The sequence below is a fragment of the Molossus molossus genome, unplaced genomic scaffold (genome assembly GCF_014108415.1).
Source record: "Molossus molossus isolate mMolMol1 unplaced genomic scaffold, mMolMol1.p scaffold_m16_p_19, whole genome shotgun sequence".
NCBI classification, from domain to species: Eukaryota; Metazoa; Chordata; class Mammalia; order Chiroptera; family Molossidae; genus Molossus; species Molossus molossus.
Window position 1 is genome coordinate 5,670,824 of NW_023425354.1, and position 11,217 is coordinate 5,682,040.

General features: G+C 54.3%; 1 protein-coding gene across 1 annotated transcript; it reads left to right on the plus strand.

The window, feature by feature from the left end:
- The first annotated feature begins 102 nt into the window (after positions 1-102).
- Positions 103-9,840, plus strand: LOC118634994 (CMRF35-like molecule 7). The gene is made up of 4 exons (XM_036269886.1): positions 103-275; positions 6,542-6,871; positions 7,964-8,027; positions 8,627-9,840. Exons 1-4 carry the CDS (start codon positions 236-238, stop codon positions 8,775-8,777), a joined length of 585 nt encoding a protein of 194 aa, XP_036125779.1. The 5' UTR covers positions 103-235; the 3' UTR covers positions 8,778-9,840.
- Positions 9,841-11,217: the final 1,377 nt, after the last annotated feature.

The window sequence follows — 11,217 nt, forward strand, 5'->3', positions numbered from 1 at the left end:
TAGCAGGGACTCTAGTGTCCTCTGGCACAGGCTTACTAAGAAGTGACACTCCTGTTGAATAACTAGAAGCAGGAAACACTCACTCTATAAAAGGAAGTGGATGAGTTAGAGAAACTCAAAAGCAGTCTGGACAAGCAGAAGGTGCCAGCCAGGGCTCAGGCAGAGCTTCGAGTGCCAGCCTCCGAGGGTGCTCTCCAGTTGCAGGTCAGAGGGCCGAGGAGCCTGGAGCAGGACCATGTGGCTGCCCTCAGCTCTACTTCTTCTCAGCCTCGCAGGTGAGCGGAGCTGGGGCCCGGGAGCTTAGACCTGCAGGGGCAGCACAGGCTGCACAGAGCATCCGTCCCGGGTACAAGGCGGGGGGCGGGGGCAGTGTCACGTCTGGGAGAACGAGAGGTGGCTTTGTTAATTCATTCAACAAAAGCTCACGGGGGCCCTGGCCAGTTTGGCTCAGCGGTTAAAGGGTCGGCCTGCGGTCCGGAGAGACCCGGGTTCGGTTCCCGCTAAGGGCACGTACTTCGGTTGCAGTTTGTCCCCGGCCCTGGTTGGTTGTGCGGGTGGCGGCCGCTTGATGTGTCCCTTCACGTCGATGTTTCTCTCTCTGTCTTTCCCTTCCTCTCTCTCCCTCCCACTCTATCTGTACAAAAAATGGAAAAATATCCTCGGGTGAGGATAAAAAAAAAAAAAGCTCACGGGGGTCCTACTTCGTGCCAGGCATGCATCAGGCCCTGAGGACGTGAAGGGACAAGAGAAATAAGAATGGCCATTAAAAAGAGGACGGAGCATGTACTCACAGGGACGCCAAGAGACACAGAAGCTCAGACACATCTGCAGTCACACACATGCTCACACACAGTCTCCCTCAGAGGTACCCTCCCACACCCCCCCCCACAGTTGATCTGTGGCTGGGGAGGGGACAGTCTATAGAGACACCGCGGGGAGTCCCCTCCTCTCTACAGCTCTGCCAGGTAACTTGAAAGGGGTTGCAGTTAGTCAAGGAGGAAGGAAAGCCACCCGCCAAGTTTACACCTGCAGACTGCCGACTGCCATCAGCCACTGTGGGGCTGTGTTACCCCGCGAAGTGCAGGACAGACAGCGAGTGCTGTGAAGTCAGAATGACCCAACTTGCCGTAGGATATTGTCTTAGCTGCTCAGTTGTGTGAGTCCCCGACAACCCTGAGAGGAAGGTAGGGCACTGGTATACAGTAGGTGCTCATAGTGCCTGCAAGGGGAGAAACAGATCCTCCTTCTCCCAGTGAGGGAAGTGATCCATCAAGGCCAGGAGCACAGCCCTTTACCCTAGAAATGACTTCAGAGCTTGGGCTGGGACGGCCGCTCGGGGAGGTCAGTTGTGACGGCCTGACCCACGAGTGCCAGACAAGCTGCGACCCGCTGCGCAGCCCACGCTCCGTGGGCGTCTCTGCTCTGAGCTCTCCCCATGACTGCTTTGCCTTGCTGTGTGTGTCATTTGTCACCTGCTCTCAGCCCAGACATGGAGCTCGGTCATTTCTCAATTTGAGGACAAGACTCTTCACACAAGGATTTCACACATGGAGCAAATGTTCCTGAACAATTGATGCAGGAGGAGGTTTACATCTCAGATTCACGAACGTGAAAAATTGAAATTCTAACAGCCTGATGCCTTTAAAACCCATCAGCCCTGTTCTCCAAAACCCTGCTCCTCGCGGACAGCGTCCTCTCTTCCTCCGAACAAACTCGAAAATTCAGAGACCTCATTCACTGTTCCATCCATCGCAATCCGCGTTGGTAAAAACTTCCCACATGTTTTTTAAAATGAGCCCAATCCCACTGTGAGTGATTTGCTCTCAGATTAAATTAGCAAAGCTGGGCTGGAGGAAGCTTCCGTTCCGAAGCGTCTTTTGCCTGCTGTTTGTGATTAAACCTCTGCTTTCTACTCTGGATTTCTCTTTGAAGGAGGAAGATGACCCTATCTGCTGACTCTTGCATTTTTTAATCACAAAATAATATGCATATATTTTAGAGAGAGAGAGAGGAAGAGAGACATATAGAGAAACATTGATTTGTTGTTCCACTTATTTATTACATCCATTGGTTGATTCTTGTATGTGCCCTGACCAGGGATTGAACCTACAACTGTGGGGTATTGGGATGATGGTCTCACCAACTGAGTTACTTGGCCAGAACTTGCATTTGGTTTTAATTGACATGATTTGTTGTCTACTAATTGATTCCTCTTATAATTTTTTTCAAAATGATTTTTGTGGTTTTATTAGTTAATGATATTGTAAACATTTTAACATAATAGAAATGTGTGATTTAGAAAGTGAAATTTCCCCCCATAAAGCCCAATCTTAGCACTAACCACTGTTAAAAGTTTAGATGTTTTTCCTACTCATGGGCTATGGAAAATCACCCCCAGAAATGGAACTCTGTTAAGCAAACTTTTTATTGACCTGGTCATAATATATCTGGGACATCTTTCCCATGAGCATCTGTGACTTGTCTTTTACTTTTTCACTATGTGACGGATGGACCCAAGTATGTTCGCCCAATCTCCAATTCACGACATTTGAGTGTTTCCAGCATCTACTATCACATTACTGCGATCAACCTCCTTATATGTGTTGTCCAATGGTGTGGAAATTATAGTTAATCCTAGATTCGAAACGACTATGTCCCAGATCTCTCCAAAAACGATCATAAACTTGATTGGCACCTATGAGGATCCAGACACAAGTGCAAGACCCAGGGGCTGGGGTGCGAAGAAAGAGCAAACCAAACAGGACATCTCTGCTCTGTGGGACGAAGCACCCTAGCAGGGAGACAGGAAGAGACTACCACGGATAACAGAACACCGCGGCACTCAGGTTCCTGTACAGGGCCGCGGGAGCAATGGGAAGAAGCAGACCTGGTTGGGAAGGGGAGCAAGACTTGGCAAAGGAGGCTGACCTTCGTGAGCAGCCCGCCGTACTGGCTGGCCAGCCAGAAGCGTTTTAGAGAGTTGATTTTATTACGTTGAAGAGGTTGTCAAGGGTCACCAGCAGACAGGCAGGGACTGGAGAAGGGATTTCCAAGGGGAAAAAGGACATCAGCAATGACAGCCACCAAGAAGACACATTAGATACAGGGGAAGTGAAAATCGGGCGTGAGTCACCGGGAAGAGTGGGAGGCAAGAAGGGGCCGGGAGCGGCGCTGGACTGAGAACTTGCCCAGACTGCAGAAAGACAAATGCCAACCTCAGGCATTTAAAGTCACTCTGGGACAGTGGGGAGTGGCCGAAGGAGAGGTCCTGAAAGATTTTTTAAAATATTTTTAAATTTTAATTATTTTTAATTAATTTTTTAATGTTATTTTTCAGTTACAGTTGACATGCAATAATATGCTAGTTTCAGGTGTCAACGTAGTGATTAGACATTTACATAACTTACAAAGTGATCACCTCAATAAGTCTAGTTCCTATTTGACACTGTTATTCCAGTGTCATTGAATATATTCCCTATGCTGTTCTTTACATCCACGTGACTATTTTGTAACTGCCAATTTGTACATTCCAGTGTCATTGAATATATTCCCTATGCTGTTCTTTACATCCACGTGACTATTTTGTAACTACCAATTTGTACTTCTTTTTTTTTTATCTTCACCCGAAGACATTTTTCCACTTTTTGTTCAGATAGAGTGGGAGGGAGAGAGAGGAAGAGAGAGAGAGAGAAACATCAACATAAAAGGGACACATCAAGTGGCTGCCTCCCACACGCATGACCCAACCAGGGCCGGGGACAAACTGCAACCGAGGTACATGCCCTTAGCGGGAACCAAACCCGGTCTCTTTGAACTGCAGGCCGACGCTCTAACCGCTGAGCCAAACTGGCCAGCACCCAATTTGTACTTCTTAATACTTCCCCTTTTTACCCATCCCCTCAACCCCCTTTCTAACTGGCAACCAACAATTTGTTTACTGTATCTATGAGTTTGTTTCCATTTTGTTTGCTGGCTTAGTTTGTTTTTTTGTTGATTCCACATATAAGTGAAATTATATGGTTTTTGTATTTCTTTGCCTGACTTATTTCACTCAGCATAATACCCTCTAGGTCTACCGATTTTGTCACGAATGGCAACATTCCATTCTTTTTCATGGCTGAGTAATTTTCCACTGTATATATGTACCACATCTTTTTTATCCATTTGTCTATCAATAGACATTTTGGTTGCCTCCTGAAAAATTTTAAGTGCTCATGGCAATTGCAGATGAGAACTAGGTAGGGACAATTTCAGGACACAACTCTAGCAGCCATGTGCAGAGGAGACTGGAGGAGGGAGCAGCAGAAGCGGGAGCACCTCTCCCGGTGCTACTACCATGATCCACGCAGCAGATGAGCACTGACCAGTTGACAGGCTATTGTTGGTGGAGTGACCCCCGAATGTCTGGGATTTGATACATATCCAAGTCCTAATGACCTAACGACCTGTGAGGTGGGACGCAGCACCACCACTCAGCATGGGAAGAAGCAGGGCTCAGCACCTCACCCAAGGTTTCCCCACTAGTTGTCGACATGTCTCTCTGTGCCCAAACCTCCTCATCTCTCTGCTCTGTCGTGCTGTCCGCACAGACAGTGACAGCAGAGAAGGAAAGAAGAAAATCATTTGGAGGAGCATTTTTGAGGCAGAGTTGACTGAATTGGTTACTAGCCAGTCGTGGGGGAGAAGGAGGGGATGGATCAGTGAGGAAGGATGCCGAGTTCTCTGGGGAGGTGTGTTAGTGCTGTGGTTGGTTGAGGAGGATGAAGGGGGTTCTGCTGGTTGAATGGTACAATCCTTTTCGTTATAAATGTATCATCTAACAGTTCCGAGGTTCAGAAGTCCAGGATGATCTTTGTAGCTAGAATCAAGGTGCCCGGATTTCATTCCTTCTAGAGAAGAACGTTTTCATTCCTTTCCCAGCCTCTAGGGCCGTGGTTCTCCACCTTCCTGATGCCGCTTTAATCAGTTCCCCGTGTTGTGGTGACCCCCCAACCGTAAAATTATTTTCGTTGCTACTTCATAACTGTCATTTTGCTACTGTTCTGAATCGCCATCGGAGATATGGGTTTTCTGATGGTCTTAGGCGACCCCTGTGAAAGGGCCGTTCGACCCCCAGAGGGGTCGCGACCCCCAGGTTGAGAACCGCTGCTCCAGAGGCTGCTCACGTCCTTGGTTCAAGATTCTTTTTCTGTCTTCAAATCCCTCTCAGACTCTGACAGTGACTCTCTTTCAACTTATAAGAACCCTCGTGATGGCATTGGGCCCATCTGGATAATCCAGGATCACCTCCCCCTTAATCTAATCACATCTGCAAAATCCCCTTTGCCGCGTCAGATGACGTATCCATGGGTTTTGGGGATTAGGACCTCAGCGTCTGTGGGGGAACACTATCGTACCTACCACAAACGCAAACCCCAGGGAAACTAAAAGTGGGAGTTCTGAGGTGTGCAGGGGCAGCGCCTTCCTGGTGCTACCCAGACACATCCCACCTCGCACCCCAGCCCGGCCCGAGGCCCTGCTGCGCTCTCTGCTTCTCCGCGCCTCTCCATCCCCACGTGGTCAGGGCAAGGTGGTCGCTGCCAGGATGGACAGCGCATCAGCGCAGCCGGTGTGGCTGGAGGCGGCCCACAGAACAGAGGGCCCATTTAGCTTACACATGCCTCTCACCTGGCCCACTTCCGCCAGGCTCTGCCAGTCTGCCCACGGGGACCCTCCCCAGAGGGAGGGAAGACTGAAGAGGAAGTTCGGGGGCGGGGGGACGAGTCCGTATTATTGAGTTTGGGTAGAGATATCCAGAGTGCGTTAGCAAAGGGAGCGAGCAGTGAGGGGATGAGCTGGGTTACAAAGGCAAAAACAGAAACATGGAGCTGAAGAGTCACTCCGTGGGGATGGACGAGAACGAGACCGATGAAGGCTGGACAGAGCCCTGGGCCCCCCTCCGGGGTGTGCCCGAGCGGCTCACACGTGCACAAGGACCGGCTCAAACAGCTCTTCCCGACTCTGTGTCCAGTGACAGCACGCTGGTCACCTGAAATCAGCCACCACGGAAACTGGAAAATGCTATAAACTAAGTTGTTTTGGGGTTTTTTTGTATATGCCCCTAGCAGGAACCGAACCTGGGATCTCTGGTCCGCAGGCCGACGCTCCAACCACTGGGCCAAACCGGCCAGGGCTGGTTATGCTGAGATTTAAAGGGAGAGGGAGAGAAACCAGGAGAGGCCTCGGAGCCAGTGTAGTCGGGGGGGGGGGGGGGGCAGACTGAGAAGACAGTTAAGAAGCCGTCAGAGATCAGGGTCAGTGTTTGAGCATCTCTAGGGAGATGAGGACCACAGAGGTCAGAGGATTGTCACTGGGGGAGCAACAGGGGGTAACTGGATGGACGAGAAGGTGGATGAGAGGGGCACGCTAAGGGGGCCGGCAAGGCTGGGGACCCTGGTCCAGTGCCTGGACAGCAGCCTGGAGTCGTCTGAGCCCAGGGCTGCCCCAGGTCAGGCCCGGCGTCGGGGGGCAGGATCTCCATCCTGGGAATTCTGTGTTCCAGGCTGTTTCTCCATCCAAGGCCCAAAGATGGTGAGAGGCCAGGAGGGGAGCTCAGTGACGGTGCAGTGTCGCTATGAGCCCGGCTGGGAGACCAACAAGAAGTGGTGGTGCCGAGGAGCTTACCGGCGTTCCTGCCGGATCCTCCTTCAGACCACGGGATCCCAGCAAACAGTGCGGAAAGACCGGGTGGCCATCACAGACAATCAGAATGACCGCGTGATCACGATAACCATGAAGGACCTCCGGCAAGATGACCAAGACACCTACTGGTGCGGGATTAACAGGATTGGAACTGACCGTGGGGCGCCGATTACAGTGACCATCGGCCCAGGTAGGAGTTTCTCGTGTCGACCACGAGGTCCTGGGGCTCAGGACTGAGAGAACGTGGGTTCCTGCCTTCTCCTCCCAAGGGCAGAGGGGAAAGGCGGAGTCCCTGAGAACCAGTGTGTGAGAGCGAGGGACAGACAGACAGACAGATGGGAGGAAAGCGAGAGAAACTGGGGCACAGTCGCCCACGAACGGTTAGGGCTGGAACCCGAGAAAGACAGGGGCCGCTGGGTGGAGCGGAGTCCAGGGAGGATCAGTCAAGCAAAACGTGCGCAGGGTACGTAGGGGAAGCCAAGATCTGGGGGGACACAAGGGGATTGAGGAAGACCCGCAAGCAGGGATCCAGACTGCTTAGCAGTGTGCCCAGGCAGAGCTCTAGGGGACAAGGGGTTCAGGGGTCTTGGGTCGGGAGCCGGGCGGCACCAGCCTGTGGCCTGCAGGGCAGATGTTGTGACTGGTTACCTGGAGCCCAGCCAGCTGTCCAGCATGATGGGGGGGGGGGGCGGCTTGCGGAACAGAGTTCGCCAGACCTAGGACTCAAATACAAGGTCCGTCATGGATGCCAGGACCAGGCCGGTCGCCATAAACGGTCTCTTAGTGTCTCATAAGGATGTCTGATTCCTCGCACTCACTGCCCACTACTGAGCCCCCTTATTCACCAGCCTTCCGGGGTGCTCCTTCCCCTCGCCGCCCAGTAACTAGAAACCCCATTTCCAGGCCTGTCTGTCCCTGACAGTTCTGGCCCTGCCCGGAATACCCCAAAGGGCCGGGGGTATTTCCCCCCAAAGCTGGAGTCCCACAAGCGGAGGGCGCGGAGGGGATGAGCGCCCTCAGAATACGCTCCGATGCCCACTCCCGGGAACTGGCATTTCTTGGTGCCACCCCCGGAAATGACAGAAACCATGACTGTGTGCTGGATTCCGATGGTCCCATAGAAAGGGGGGAAGCCTGAGGGACCTCCCCAAACACACAAAGCTTCCTAAGCCAGGGGAAGGGGGTTTGTGGTGGGGGCTGGCAGGGCAGGGGTGGCGGCGGGAGCCATGCACCAACTCTTGGTCTGTGCCACTGACCTGTGGCCAACTCTGCCTGTGTCTAGAAAATCTGCTCTCCGGGACAACGGCCAACACATACCCAGGGGTGTCCTCCAGCTCCCACAGGCGGTGAGTGGCTTCGGCCCTTTCTCCTGCCCCTCTCCCATGGCACGGCGAGCCCGGGGCCCCTCTGCCCCTGTGCGGTTGCTTGGCACAGCCAGCATCAGGGCCCAAAGCCCCCGCCCCGTCTCACCCCTCACCCACCACCGTCCCGTCCCAGCCTCGCCAGCAAACCCTCTGGCCAGGCTCCTGCACGGCCACCCTGTCTGGCTGTCAACAAAGAAAGTCCTAACGACCTGGTGGGTGCCAAGGGAGATTAGACACGAATCTCCGTGAGGCCAGGCGTCAGGCCGTAGAGCAGGAGGGTGACTTGGCGGAGCAGCGAGGACACAGGCCAGCAGCCTGTCTGGGATGACAGCAGGCACTCCCTCCGGGGGGAGGTGCACGTTGGGGAACGGGGGGCCCCAGAGGGACCCCGGGCCGGGTACCAAGCAAACCCAGGACGCTGAGGTTACCTCTGAGGAGCCCTCATGGTGCAGCCATTGAGGAGGTTCATGGGTGTCTTTGGGGGCACAGGCTGGGCTGGGCTGGCGGGTGCCCCAGCGTCAGGGCACCAGGAGTGGCAGGGCCTGGAGGGCCCGGCACGCTAACTCTGTTCTGTGTGGCAGGAACCACTACATGCTCCTGGTGTTCGTGAAGGTGCCCATCCTACTCGCCTTGGTTGGCGCTATCCTCTGGTTGAAGTGGTCTCCGAGGGTCCCCATGCAGCCTGCCTACATGGACTTGTCCTTTGACCTGACTGAAGACACAGCGCCTTAGGCAGGTGGATGAGAGACACTTTCTGCCCTAGACCGAATTTCCAGGGAGACACAGACGGAGGAATACTCCGGAGACCCCTGGATTCCCTGCTCTGCACGGCTCAGGGACATAGCTCGGACCCCTCCTGAAGCGTCCTCGTGGCCTGGAGGGACAGCACCTTGTTCCCACTCCGGGGAGAAAGCAGCCCACCCCACCCCACCAGGGCTCGGGGCCTGTGGTCGGGAGCTGTTGGGACGGAGCCCAAGTTCGAACAGTTGTGTCCTCACTACTGGGGGACCTCGGCACAGCGCTGGGGACCAAAGCACAGACAGAAGCAGCAGGAAGGCGAGAGGAGAGACAGACGGCCAGGCCCTGGTCCCTGTCGTTCCTGAGACCAGTTCCACACCCTCTATGCCTGGGCTTCTGCTCTATGCATACGTTTTTAAATGTTTTTTCTTCTTTAGCTAATCTAGTTGGGTTTTGATGGTTCTTGCTAGTGAGAACACCGACACACACACACACACACGCACACACACGGAGGGTGATTTTGTGGCGAGTCCCTGGTTCTGGGGCCTGAGAGACGGATGTCCCCTCTGCCCCGGGAGGACACTGCTCTGAGTACACGGGGCTGAGGAGGGATGGGGAGCCTCGCTGGGGGGTGCGATGCTGGCCTTCCTCCTCCTCACCCTGCTCCCAAGCCCCTGTTCCCCCCCACGCACATCTCAGGGGCTGGGGCCATGATTTGGGGGTCTCGCCTGTGCTTCCCCACTCAGCACCGCGGCTCAGTCTCCCGGGGGGCTGCTGGGCCTCAGGAACTGCCTCAAGGCCAGGGAGGAGGGTCATAAAACAGGAAAATGGTGTTGTTTCTTGTAAGTAACGTTCAAATAAGGTTCATTAAACTGTCGGAGGAAAACACACCCTTGGACTCGGTCACTTTGTGCCACACGGGTCCGTGGGTCCTCCCACCAAAGGGAGCGTCCCATTTGCAAGGGGCCCCCCAAGGCAAACATCCACGGAGGCGCCCTTTGGGAATCTGTCCCTTCGGCTTTTTCTGTGCCCGGCTGTGTTGAGGTGTCATCGACACATAAACTACATATATTTGAGGTGTAAATGTGTTTTTTAAAAGCGTACAATATGATGACTTCATATACATCGTGGAATAATAACCACGATCAGGTTGAGGCAACGTCGGTTTGCACCGTTATCCTCTGGGCTTGTTTGGTGTGGTGAGAAGTTTCAGATCTAAACCCTCAGCAAATCGCAAGCATCCACCGGTCTTGTTAACGACAGTCCCCACGCGGTGCCTTCGATCCCGAATTTACTCATCTCATAACCGGAGGCCTGTGCCCTTTGTCCCTGTTCTCCCCGCACCCCCAGCCCTCCGCTCCCGGGGGAATGTTTCCCTTTGAGCACCAGGCGAACATGTCCGCCTGCCCCTGGTCCTGGGAGGGGCCCTGGTTCTCGGCCCCAAGGGGCCACAGGGAGATGCCTGACCATCGTGGTAGCTGGAACCCTCCTCCCCGCTGGGATCCTCCAGTCCCCCGTCTGCCCCCTTCAGCGGCTGACAACTCTCACGCACTGGACACGTGGTTAAGGGCTCTGAGCAGTGACGGCCTGAAAATGCCCACGGTGTCCAGAAAGGGCAGAGCTTGAGCCAGACGGGGACGTTGGAGTCACCCTGTTGGGGACCAAGGCCCACAGTCCAGCAGCTCCAGAGGCCCCCTTGGGGAGCGTGTCCCTGCCTCTCAGAGATCCGGCCAGACTCAGGTGGCCCGGCGGCTCTTCAGAAGGCAAAGCCATCACCAGCTTGTCACCAGCTGGCTCAGATGGGTGAGGGGCCATTAGCAGTTGCCAACCTAGTGCCCATGCTTTGCCCACAGGGTCTTACTGTTGATATTCAGTGAGCTCCCGGATCTCTCTGGAGGTACAACAGAGGGGTTGCTACTCCTATCACGTCATCCAAGGGAATCCGCTGCAGTGGACAGCCAGTGTCTGTCTGTTCTGAGCACCCCACCACACACACACACACACACACACACACACACACACACCGCTTCTGGGAATTGCCTAATGTGCCACTGAAAACTGCCTAATGTGCCAGTGTCCAGGGTAGGGAGAGACAGGCATGAAACAGACCAGAGCGGGAAGAGCACCCACGTGCCTCCAGGGGGAGCCCGGCTCCGAGGCCCTCATGCTCCGAGCAGCTCCATGCTGACGACCCTCGTTCCGAGCACCGCGTGACCCAGAGGCGGTTCAGGGGCAGGGAGAAGCTGGATGGCACAGGACCAGCGAGAAGGGCCCCCTTGCCGGGGCCTGGGGCCTGGACGTCTTTCTTCTTGAGGTCGGATAGTTCTGAATGGTGTTTACTTGATCAAAGAGACTAAAGGGATGCGTTTCCAGTGTCTTCCTCATCGAGTCTCTGAAGCTTCTGCCTTCGTGGCTCACACCTGCTGGGCCTTGA

Bases quoted from the DNA above. Each gene is read 5' to 3' on its own strand.
- LOC118634994 (XM_036269886.1), top strand. From the start codon at position 236: ATGTGGCTGCCCTCAGCTCTACTTCTTCTCAGCCTCGCAG. The intron at 6,872-7,963 runs GTAGGAGTTTCT...GCCTGTGTCTAG, and splicing joins TACAGTGACCATCGGCCCAG to AAAATCTGCTCTCCGGGACA. The intron at 8,028-8,626 runs GTGAGTGGCTTC...TCTGTGTGGCAG, and splicing joins TCCTCCAGCTCCCACAGGCG to GAACCACTACATGCTCCTGG.